The 12,988-nt window shown below is 38.9% G+C and overlaps 1 protein-coding gene across 2 annotated transcripts in view; it reads right to left on the reverse strand.

Annotated features, from left to right (window-relative positions):
* The window catches only part of suox (sulfite oxidase), an 892,829-nt gene that overhangs the window by 2,569 nt on the left and 877,272 nt on the right, over positions 1-12,988 (reverse strand). Inside the window, exons 1-3 of one of the 2 annotated variants that reach the window (XM_079843759.1) lie at positions 11,938-12,076; positions 931-997; positions 522-714 (exon numbers count right to left, since the gene is read on the reverse strand). In XM_079843759.1, coding sequence (XP_079699885.1) covers positions 522-714; positions 931-989 — 252 coding nt within the window. In that variant the 5' untranslated portion in view covers positions 990-997; positions 11,938-12,076. Of the gene's footprint in view, positions 1-521; positions 715-930; positions 998-11,937; positions 12,077-12,988 lie in introns of those variants that run through there. The other variant, XM_079843760.1, reaches the window with a different exon arrangement.

Raw genomic sequence — 12,988 nt, forward strand, 5'->3', positions numbered from 1 at the left:
ACTCAAATGACGACTAAAGCCAAGGGAACACTGTGCTATTTTCTTTAACAATTGTTGCTAGTCAGATTGTATGATATGAGCTCAGGGAGATCTTCCACCAAGATCACATCAATGGTATTTTATGTCAAACTCTATGATCTTATCTAAGACTTTAGTAATGATTGACAACGTTTGAATTAACAGATCGTTTTGATATTTATTTAAACACAAACTTTAAAGGGGACATGGCATGCCTTTTTATTTTAATACGATAAAAGGTTAAAAGTGCACTTATATAAATATTTTATATATAAATATAATTTTTTTCTTAAATATATACACGCATGTGTGTATTTATATATAAATATAAAAATAATTATACCCAGAACATATATTATTTAAACACAAACTTTTATTTCGAGATGCGATTAATCGTTTGACAGCCCTAATATGCATCGGTCAGCTACTATAGATATCCTTCTTTGAAATCCTTCTTGTAATATCTTTAGAGATTTTTCATTTCATTGGGGAACATGTCTCACCTTGCCTTGGTGGAGTTTATAGGCTAAAACAGCTCCGGTACCCGCCAGCAGCCCTGCAAGAGCAAACTTAAACTTCGGCACCCTGTCACTGGAGTATTTCTGCTTCCCATGGCCACCAGTGCTCCTCCAGCGAGAAGAAAGATGCCCATCCCACGCAGACAATGACGGGATAATGCTCTTTGAAATCCTGAACCTGAGAGTTAAGAGAAAATTATGCAACAATTTCAAACGAACAAGCGTCATTGCACAGCAAGAAAGCCTTGGCGTTTTAATCCTTTACCTTAAACAAATCATTTTGTGGAAACAGACTAAGTGAACCATACAATCCTAGAAAGATAAACTTTATATGTCTTATATGGAAACACTTAAATGATAAGGAACAAAGGTTTATATGAAATGGCAGAATTACCTTTGACTCCTGATAAGGAAGGCCGGAGCAAGACCTTGGCAATTCTTTAGGTGCTGCATTGCACTTTCTGAGAAAAGAGAGAAAGAATAACAGCAAGCTCTCAAAGTACGATGACACAGTTAGAGAGCACTGGTGATCTGTTATGATGAATCCAGAGTCAAATGCCAATGGATACAAGACGCTTTCCCTTTTCCTTACACTTTTATACACATTCTTCAATTATGGTGCTGATTGACACGCTATTGATTTGATTTTTTTTTGTTTGAACTGATTGATTTTTTTGTTGTTGATTGAAATGTATTTACATTGAATGATATAGAAAGTACTTATAATGTTACCTTGCTCAATGTGCCAGCGTGATCTATCCAATCCTCATCATATTACCAAGAAACTTTGCTTCTAACCACAGGTCAAGAGCTGTAGTTCCAACCAAACCCCAAGTTTGCAAATGTTTGTTGGAACTATGGATTCAGGAAACGCCAATCATTGAACTACGTTAGTAATAACGGAACTTGCAACCATAGTTGGCTAATGATGCTTTTGGGGAAGACACCTCTGAACATTTTGTATGTCTCTTAATTGACACTAAATACCGGTCTAAATACCCACACTTGTGGTCTTTGCACTTGACCACTTTTGTCTACTTGCATGACGTATTTCTTGTAGAAGTGTTCAAGTAGGCATGAAGACTGCAAGTGTGTGTAGAACTTTTGATTACCCGATGGAACACGCTTATGCAAGCGTTTATATTTTGATTTTCAATAGTTTGCATTATAAAAAGCAGCACTAGGTAACTTTTCAACCTTTATAATAGTGATGCACCGATCATGATTTTACATGGCCGATTCCGATACCGATTTTTTTCAAGAAAACTGGCCGATTCCGATACCGATTTCCGATTTTTTTTATTTATTTTTTAACACAGTAAAAGAATGAAAGTATACATGAACAAGATGTTTATTTGGTATTTAACAGGCTAAATTGGCTTTTGGCTAATGAAAACAAGTCCGCAATTTGAAATTAACAAGAAATTTAATTGGAAATTAAAAGACTGAAAGGTGAAATTAAAGGCAACAACTGCATATTCTGCAATCCAAACAAAGATGTTACTTAAATCAGCATTTGTTTTTAAATTCAGTGTACAGAAAAAAAGTCTTTACCAGTGAAATTAAATAAAACCAAAGTATATAATTGTTCCAAAATGTTAAATCAAATAATGTTTAGTGCAACGAAAAAAAACTAAGAAGGTGCTTTTTAAATCAAATTAAGTCAATGTAATTAAGGTAAAATAAAAGGTAACACTTTAGAATAATGGTCATTAGTTAATGTATTAACTAACATGAACTAACCATGAGCAGTACATTTGTTACTGTATTAATAAACTGGTTCGTTAGTTCAAGTGTTGGACAGATCAGTTGTTCTAACCAGTCGTTAAAATGATTCGGTTCAAATGAGTCATTGTTTCGCGAATCGGACATTAGCAGACGCGTTGTGTGAGCAGATGAAGCTGAGCTGAACAAACGCTCACTATCTGCACTTGTGCAGGGCGCGGAGAGGTAGGCTCGCGCAGGAAAGCGGCTCTTCCTCAGTTCTCCAGTTTCCGTTTGTAACACACTAGTGACATGTTCGCGAATGATTGCAATATAGGCGTATGTGCACGCGGGCGCACTTCCGGATAAATCGGCAGAAAAATACAAAGAAAACCGGCCGGTCGCGCGCTAGAAGCAAAAACCGGCCGGTTCCGGTTTTTGGCCGGTCAACCGGTGCATCCCTACTTTATAATATATTTTCAAGACTCTTGTGATGATACATCGACTTACAATTGGTTGAATGACACGCCTGCCATAGCCGGACGGGGTCTGTATCGTTTTTAATCGTACTTTTAAACTTCGGGTTTCGGTTAGTAACCCGAGAAAAAAAAGCTACAAAACTACAAAATTCGACTGCTTTACGGCATATACGTCACTTCCACCACCACCCCCACTTCCTTAAATTCGGACGTGCGAGCCAAACTATCATTTGTTTGCCGAATGTTATAGTCATGGCCGAAGCAGCACAGAAAAATAAGAAAGCAAAGGTTTTGTCGGAGGAAAGCAAAAAGAGGAAACGAGAAAGTGATGGGATTAAAGGCAGGACGAGGATCAACATTGGGCCAGCGTTTGCTCGTTGGCGTGAGCTGAAGGAGGAGGGGCTACATTCTTACAACACACATCAATACGTAAGACGTACAAAATCATATTTTAGGATACCTAACATGTCTGTGATATTGGTTTATTTGTCTTGCCTCAAGCTATAATGCAAATCGATTTTTCAAATTTGCAGATTCATCTATGGTAGCTTGATATTATAATATTGACGATATATGGTTATTACCTACCACTCAAACATTGAATTGAAGTATCATATAGATTCTGTAAAACGGGAACCAATAGACTAGGCTATTATAATGAGGCTGGCTTGTAAACGTGAGCATCGCGATCATTTGGCGTTTGAAAAAAATAAAACCCATGAAATTATATTCATATGACATGCTGAAACATATGCCACTGTAACGTTACCTGGGATGAAGACATTTCACACGCGACGCAAGAAGAACCATCTATGAGCAGAACACCTGCATGTGAACTCCTGCAGTGTTCAGGGCTATCATGGTTGTCATGTCAATAAATGCACGTGCGATGCATCCCCTGATGTAGAATGACAGAGTTTACGACAGTAGTAGAGGACAATACTGTTTCCCAACTGTAGGGGGACCCCGAGAGCAAAACCTACCTAGTGCTGCTTAAATGCGTTTAATATTTGTTTTTAAATGTAAACGAAAAGAAGCATGGTTGTGTTTTATATTTCGTTTGTTACAAATATACATGCAGTGAAGATAATCAAGGTATGCATTGCCTGAACCACATTTGTGTGGCTATTAATGTTGAATATCTTTTTTGATGAAAATGAAAAGAGGCAGAGTGGTGTTTTATAATATATTTCTCCTGGAGCGCCTCGAACGCTGTGGATTAAAAATGTTCAAGCGTCCAACTAGACGCGATAGACACAAATTTGACGGTCTATTCGCGTTTGGTGTGAACGCAGCATTATACAGTGCATGCCATTGTAAATTCTGTAGTGTGACAAACTGTTTTCATCCATGTAATATTCAGTATGGCATCTGACTACGGTCTATAAGTAGAGTACGCTATGAAATGAAATGAGTCTATTTGATAAGGAAGACATCCAATGACATCCGTATGCAAACAGTCAGTTCTTTAAGCATATGGGACACATCTAATGTTTCAAAAAAGTCTTGCAGCGTAAAGGCTGATTTATACTTTATACTTTATGGCCTCTACGCCGTAGGCTATGCGTTGGTTTTCATTTATACTTCTGCGTCGACTAAGCAACCTCCCGCAGTTTCTCTTGAAGGCAATACGGAAGGGACTTAAACTGCAATTCATTGACTGGCCGCTAGGGACAGGCTCCTGAAGGGAGCAGAATCTCATTGAGCCCCATGTTAAAATGCCCAACTTTACAGCAGAAAAAAACATGTTTACAGCCTGGTACAAATTGTGGTTTTGGTCTATATATCTAATTTTACCCTTCATGACAACTGTGAGGGGGTGTATATTTTTTTATAACTCATTTGTTTACATTATATAAAGCATTAAAGTTCTGCATAATTAAGAGCGTGGCCACTTTGAGTGACAGGTGGATAGCCATTTATCTGCTGTCTGTTAGTCATCGTGTCACCTCAGCTCCACCCACATCCCGCCTCTTTGCCCATTTTCTATTATCCGGAAGTGACGCGCAATGATGCGCCGCCAAGATGGCGATGGCCAGCTCGTCCCTACTTTACACTTCAAAACTGCTCTTCAGAATCCTATGGGTGACGTCACGGACACTACGTCCATTTTTTTTACAGTCTATGGTAACTACACATGCAGAGGGGTTCTAGGAGACTAATAAACTTGCTAGTAGGGGTGCACCGATCCGATATTAGGATCGGATATCGGCCGCGATACTGACAAAATAGCTGGATCGGGGATCGGAAAAATTAACAGATCCACAAGCCGATCCAGGTGTTTTTTTCCGTCGCAGCAGAACCTACGTCATTCGTCAGCTTCACGTGTGTCGCATGCTAGAAGGGAGCGAGCCAGAGAGTCGGCTGTGTGGAGGAGATATTTCACGCTTGCCACGCCAACTAGTTCGTCGCTGTTTCGAGGGTATTACTGCAAAGTCAGGGTCTTTCCTGCATTGACATTTTTTTGACGGCCAAAGCCTAATTTGATGAGTTATTGTGATTTACGAGTGATGTAGAACAGATGCTGCGCTTGTGACTGAGTGACAGAGAGACCGATCTGAGAGCTCCTCCCCCGCGCGCGCTCTCTGGGTCTTCAAAATAATCAGTGTTCGCTCTCATATTTCACAAATTAATCCAAATCAAAAGCTCGGAAGACCGAAACCATGTTGCACGTGACACATTCGGACAATTTTGTCCTTGAATTATCACTGGGTGTGAATTGCGCTCAAAAAACATTGACTCTTCTCTGACCAGCTGACATAAAGCATACTTTCAATAAGCGGGAGACAAATTATATCCAGTTATGAAGTGTTTTCTGTGTGTTGACATCTTTCGCGATGTTCTAACAGACGGGATTCGCACACAACGCGTCTGCTAATGTCCGATTCGTGACCTAATGACTCCTTTGAACCGAATCATTTTAACGACTGGCCAGAACAACTGATCTGTCCAACACTGAACTCATGAACTCAGTTTATTAATTTACTCAGAACGCAACTGAAATGAGAACACAAGTCTGCTTACCCATTTTAGCAAGAGTGGGTAGTAAGAATTATTTTTAATTATCAACAGTATTTCATCTTATTTCTGTTGACAATGTGTAGTAAAATAAATAGGCCTAGCCTACAATCATTTAATCTGGAGTGAGGTGAAACCAGAACAAAGTTGTTATTAGCTAGCTGAAAATTTTTATTAAATTGCATATGGTAGAAAATTAGACTATTTGTTAATTTGTAATGCTACTTTTTAATATTGATATGATTATATACCAAAACAATTATCTGTAGTGTAAAAATTTTTGGTAACTGTCAGATTACTATTGTATGTTTGACCAATACACTGTTTTTTGTTTCCACTGCTACATTTTATTTATTTAAAGAAGTTAGATTACATTCTATTTTAGATTTGAATGCACAATTGTTTTTTAAATAAATAAGAATTCAACACTTTACATACATCTGTTATTTTGTCTTAGTTATGTTTAGTTAGTAAAGTCTGGTGCCTTTAGTCTCTTCAAGGAAGGTATAAGGTGGAAGATATACAGTTTATTATTAATTCAACAATATATCGGATCGGTATCGGGTATCGACAGATACACAAAGCCCAGGCATCGGTATCGGTATCGGGACTGAAAAAGTCGGATCGGTGCACCCCTACTTGCTAGAGGTCCGTGTAGAATTGATGCGTTGTTAAATTTTTGGAGAGACTTCCCTTATTTTAAGGGCCTATATTCCCTAGACCCTTATGGTTCCAAACAATGAAAACAATGAGTGAAGTTTATGAATAAAAGGAAGTGTTCTTTTATTGACGTTTTATATGAGGTTCAATGGGTTATTAGGACTTATTAGGAAGAACAGGGGTCAATAGAGCCATTCCTTCCTAAATTTACCTTTCAGTTTACCAGCATATTAAACATGAAACATTTGGTGAGTTTAAAAGTATACTGCATGGATCTGTACTGACTAACCATCATGACTCATCAAAACTTAAACGCGTCTTATCACTGAAACCATATGTAAGCCTGCTGGGTTATGACCCCAAAAAAAAAAAAAAAAAAAAAAAGTGTCCTAAATTGACCAATGAAAAGAGTTCAAGCTCTAGTCGCTTAAAGCTCTGAATATCTCACTGCACCTGAAAAGTATTTACACCCCATATTTAAACATTGCAACATGAATTTACTCGCATATCAGTCTATTAGCGTTATATCAGCGATACATACGCCACATGGGCTACTGGTTTTAAAACAGTTTATGACCCGCCATAAACATATATTTGCACATGATAAGACGAAAGGCAGCAGGGTTAAACAGAAAGACTCCTGGCACAGAGAAAATCTCTTGGAAATAAAACTAGTAAACTAGAGCCTCGTCTAAAACAAGCCATCAAACAGCCATGTGCTAATTAAAGAGAAGCAAAGGAAGGTTCAGGGTTTGAAATGAGCCGCTGGCACAAACATATTTTGACTGACATGATTGCGTCATGATGGATTATACACTTGTTTTGGTTCACGCAGTTCTTGTGTACAGAAAACATTAACCTTGATGTCAGGACCAGCAGTGTGGAATCATGATTTCTCAACCTTTTCCTTTAACTAGACCACATAAAGGGACAAAAAACAAATCCCACTAATGTTGTTTTTTCAACTTGCTGACTTATATTCACCAATATTAAAGCCAACTTTAACATTAGGCTATTATACACTGGATTAAATTGATGTGATGCTGTAATTAATTGAGTCCAGCAATGGTTTGACACATTTATATGACTGAAGTGTGTGCTGTGCTGAATAAAGCATTTCCCCTTCACTTTCCCCTTATTTTGAGGAACTGAAACCGACTGCGCCATTGACTAACAAAAACCTGGTTTAAAGTCAATAGCGCAGTATTTTTTGTTATTTAAAGGGTGTGTTAGTAATATGCGCCTATAAACAGGCGCACACAAAACTCTGTTCTCAACTTCACATTGTTTCTCTTAGTAGCATGAAAACAATCTGTTATTTAAATTGTGATTAAACTACAGAGAGCAATCAGAGAACACTCTTTATAATGTGAATCACACATTGCGAGTGTTTTGGCACACTTGCCCAAACTCCCGTTATAATGAATGACACTGTTATGCTACATAACGAAGCTCTTACTGTATTCATATCGATTTCGTGTTTGCTGTTAGTTGTGGTGAAAGTATTTTGTGAGAGAAATAGCGTTGCAGTGTCGAGATCACTGCATTCACACGATCAACAGACCGTCTGTCTACTCAATGCTCATCACTGCAGCCTTTCATGTGATGGGAAAAGAGCTAAAAAATAATGCTACAATCAACACTTTCACGATTCGTTAATCTCGACAGCTGTAATAGTAAAAAAAACGCAGTAAAAGTATTCAAGAGGTTCCACATGTAATACGCATTTCAAATGCTAAGATGTCAGCCAATCACAGCAGTGGGCGTTTACACTGAAGTCTCACAGCAGACACACCCTTTCAAACAGAGCATTCATGCCAGAGGGCTAAAATCAGGGTAGAAAAATGCCTTTTATTTCTAAATTATGACATTTTATGATGTAAAAATCATACTAACCAGGGCTCGACTTTAACGCTTGTCCACTTGTCCGGACAAACTCCGTTAAAGGGTTCGTTCACCCAAAAATGAAAATTCTGTCATTAATTACTTACCCTCATGTCGTTCGACACCCGTAAGACCTCCGTTCATCTTCGGAACAGAAATGAAGATATTTTAGTTGAAATCTGATGCCTCTGAAAGGCCTCCATTGGCACAATGCACGGTTCACTCTCACGACCCTTAAAAGGTACTAAAGACGTCGTTACAAAGTCCATCTCACTACAGTGGTTCTAAAATAACTTTATAAATCGGCGAGAATAGTTTTTGTGCGCAAAAAAACCCTAAATAACGACTTACATAGTGATGACGATTTCAAAACACGGCCTCATGAAGCTTCGAAGCGTTATGAATCAATGAGCCGAATCATGATTCGGATCGCGTGTCAAACCGTCAAACTGCTGAAATTTGCCGATTCAAACTGCTGATTCGACTCGCTGATTCATAACGCTTCGAAGCTTCATGATGCCTTGTTTTGAAATCGTCATCACTATGTAAGCCGTTATTTAGGGTTTTTTTGCGCACAAAAACTATTCTCGCTGATTTATAAAGTTATTTTAGAACCACTGTATTGAGATGGACTTTGTAACAACGTCTTTAGTACCTTTTAAGGATCTTGAGAGTGAACCGTCCCATTGTGCCAATGAAGGCCTTTCAGAGCCATCAGATTTCAACTAAAATATCTTCATTTCTGTTCCGAAGATGAACGGAGGTCTTATGGGTGTCGAACGACATGAGGGTAAGCAATTCATGACAGAATTTTCATTTTTGGGTGAACGAACCCTTTAACATACACGATTAAAATGACAAATTGTGGAGTTTTTATATTTATAACATATGATAGCCTACAGTTAAAGGAACACGCCAACTTTTGGGGACTTTGGCTTATTAACTGTATTCCCCAGAGTTAGATAAGTCCATACATACCATTCTCATCTCCGTGCGTGCCATAACTCTGTCTGACGCACCCACCGTTAGCCTAGCTTAGCACAAAGACTGGAGGTACATGGCTCCTGCTAGCCTACTGCTCAATAAGTGACAAAATAACGCCAACATTTTCCTATTTACTCCATTGTGATTTGCTCCATTTTCTGCGAGCAAATCACTCCCCAGAAGTAGAGCAGTGCTGCGCATTCTGAGAATATAGTCCCCAGTATACATACGGTTATAATATGGCTGTGTCTCATGTAACCTTGTTATTTGTACACGCTGCGACTATACACATCACAACATGTGGGGGAATACAGTTAATAAGCCAAAGTCCCAAAAAGTTGGGATGTTCCTTTAAGCAACATCACAGAACCAAGAGTGCTGTTTTCCTGAACACCATCACGACTGAAAATGACACTAATTTCATATGACAGTTCCATAAACAATTAATTAACATTAAGTCACTTACATTTTAGACGCAATATTGACTGTTTTTGTTCGATTTCAGCAGCAAAAATAGTTCCAAACAACGATCACAGCAGAACAACAGCGCATCTCACAGCAACGGTGTGTTACTGAATGATTCTGTTTTGAATGAATCAGTTGAATCAAAAATTCAATGACCTATTCGTAAACATAGCGTGCATCTCAATCAGCTCCCTAGTTCAGTAGTCAGGGCACTGATCAGGACATAAGTCAATGGACTGACTCCCTGATCAGTGCCCTGACTACTGAATTAGGGAGCTGATTGAGACGCACCCATAGACCGTTAAAAAAATATAGACGACACGACTTCATTGGCTTCTGCTGAAGTTAGTAAAGCCTCCGGAGGTCCGAATATGGCGCTGACATCATGCGCAGATTTGGGACGAGTCTGCACAGTAGTGATCTCGGGACCGGAATCTGCGCGGTTGGGAGCAGGAAGTAGAGGTGCGATATCAAAAGCCCGCACACACTCTCACAGATGCAGAACAATTCATTATGTTGGTGTGAAATAAACAGTTATGGAAACGAAGAAATTAAAGGTCCCATTTTTCCTGTTTTTTTTAAGCTTTGATTGTGTTTACAGTGTGCAATATCACGTGTTCATGTTTTGCGTGTAAAAAAACACAGTATTTTTCACACAATTTACTTATCTGTATACTGCTGTTTTCACTGTCCTCAAAACGGCTTGAGGATTTCCCTGTTCTATGAAGTCCCTCCTTCAGAAATACGTATCGAGTTCTGATTGTGCCAGCGGTTCCCGTGTTATGATTCGACAGCAGCTTAGCGCACGTTGCCCGGAAAGGTCACGCCTCTTACCATAACGGGGAGATGCATGTGCTCAAAGTACAGCCCCTGAAGGCCAAACAAAGGTGATTTGACTCCGGGATGAAAATAACAGCGTCTGGACGACATGGCGACAAACACACTACAAACGCAAACGAACGCAACACTTCCTCTTCTCTACGTGGGACAGCAACAAGACCACGCCCCCTTTTTTGCGTATTCTTGTGGGCGGAGGTTAGTCAACAAACTGTTCTACTGACGTCATTAAAGCAGGAAGTACAGGGATGTAGTCCAAACCGGCCGTTCGCTGTAGGCTTTGAAAGGGAACTTCTGTTAAATAAAATATCTCGCTTGGCATTGAACTTTATCATTTTACAGGTATTATTTATGCTCTAACAGCAACATTACAGACTAACTAAAGTTTGAAAAATGGGATCACGAAGAACAGGACCTTTAAAGCTAAAGCTCCACTCTCCTCCTGAAAATCCCGAAAAAGGTTAGTGCCTCAGTGTGCAAATAACTAACTAAAACTAAACTTATTTAAAAAACAAACACTTGAAATTAAATCATCGTGATAAAAACTGCCTACAATCATAGAAACCAAATTTTGGGAAAAACATTTTTGAAGTGTAATTTGATTGTTTAGTCTCGCGTCCATCAGAAAACACGGAGGGGCCGGGCTTATGAGTTATACTGAGACCAACCACCAGGGGGCGGTTGAAGCCTCGAGAGGCGGAGGCTTCAGTTTCTGACAGGAGTGCTACTTCCCTAAACGACTGCCTCATCATTCTTGAATGAATCATCCGTTTGAATGGGAACACGCCTTCAAACTTGTCATTACATTAATCATTACACCATGCAGGCACGATTTTAAACAACGATCAAGCTGCTTCGTGAGCTCGATCTCCTCTTTTAGGAAGTTAAGATGCATGTTGTTGTAAAAAGCCACCGTTTGATAAACATTAGTATGTTATTAACATGTCAGATATGTGCAGTATGCAAAGTCAAACATATGCTTTACACTTTATAGACGAAAAAAAAGTACGAATTCGTTAATTATATCTAGTGATAAGCCTCCACTGAGGAACATATAAAAAAATAAAAATAAAAAAATAACATAAAATAGGTCAATTAAAATAGAAAATATGGAACACTTTCCAGAGCAACTATTTTGGAACGCGTTCTAAAATTGAACTATTTTCAACTTATCTGTCATAATATGATTAAATAAAACATTTATATACAGTAGGCTAAAAAGAACAGTCATGCCACACAAAAAAACAAACTCATTCAACCCATCACGGTCCCGGCTTAACAAATAAACACACACACAAAGTGTTGCCTTGAATTCCAACCACTGACGATTTCCCGATTATGTATGGATAACTATGAGAGCGTAGTCTTACTGTGATTAAACTGCAGTTCCCGGAGAAACAGAATACGCCATGAACTCGCGAGCTCGAGCTGTTGATCCGATCCGTCCCTGCCTGGCAAGAAACTTCAACTGAGACGCACGAGTGTGACGTGGCCGCAGCCTCCTGCTGCACCATCACGAGCACGAGCTCTCCTCTTATAACCAGGGCTGAGTCCGAAATATCCCCCTAAGCCCTCATTCACTATTCCCTACGTCAGTTCACTAGTTCACTTGAAGCAGTGAATGAAAACGAGTGAGTGAATTCAGACAGCAATTGTGTGTACATCGGCTGTACTATACACTCGTTATTGCGGTCAATGTGGGATTGAATGAGTGCACTCAATAACGTCCACTATGGTTTCAGACACCACTACAGATGGCTGTCGCCTCAAATAATAACCTCTTTGAGGGTATAGGAGGATGTCCTGTCTTGACATTTCATCCTATCCGTCAGATTGTTCTACCAGGGCTTACTGCGCATGCGCACATAAGTATTTATTTATTTATTTATTTATATAACATAGTTTTAAGGGTAGGTTAAGGCCAGGGTAGGGGTAGGTATATATATTAATAAAGCCTCAAATCACATGAATATGATGCTGGTAGCACAATCTGACAGGAAGCATTTTTTGCTGTCGAATTGTACTACCTACTGTTTTAATGGGAGGTTGCAAAATCTGACAAGGTAGGAAAAATCGACAGAACAGGGGCAATTTCGGATTCAGGCCAGATGTCTAAACCCCTAAAAAAACCTTCATTCTCAAAGAGATTATCGTTTATTATGAAAACCAAAAACTACTGTCCCTTGAATATGTTGTTAATTTCTTTATCTTGAATGCAAAATTCTTCATCCACAAGCAAAACAATTCTCCTTTGAGCTTTTCTTTTTTCTTCTTGCTGAATTAACTTTTATTTAATCTCTTTAAAAAAAAAAGTGCAAAATTTTTGATGCATTATGACGAGTTATTCAAAGATAGAACTTTATGCTTTTCTTTTCTGTCTGTAATTACATATTGTGATGTATGCAAATCCAGGATATTCAT

This window comes from Gobio gobio (genome assembly GCF_949357685.1).
Source record: "Gobio gobio genome assembly, chromosome: 19".
Lineage (NCBI taxonomy): Eukaryota > Metazoa > Chordata > Actinopteri > Cypriniformes > Gobionidae > Gobio > Gobio gobio.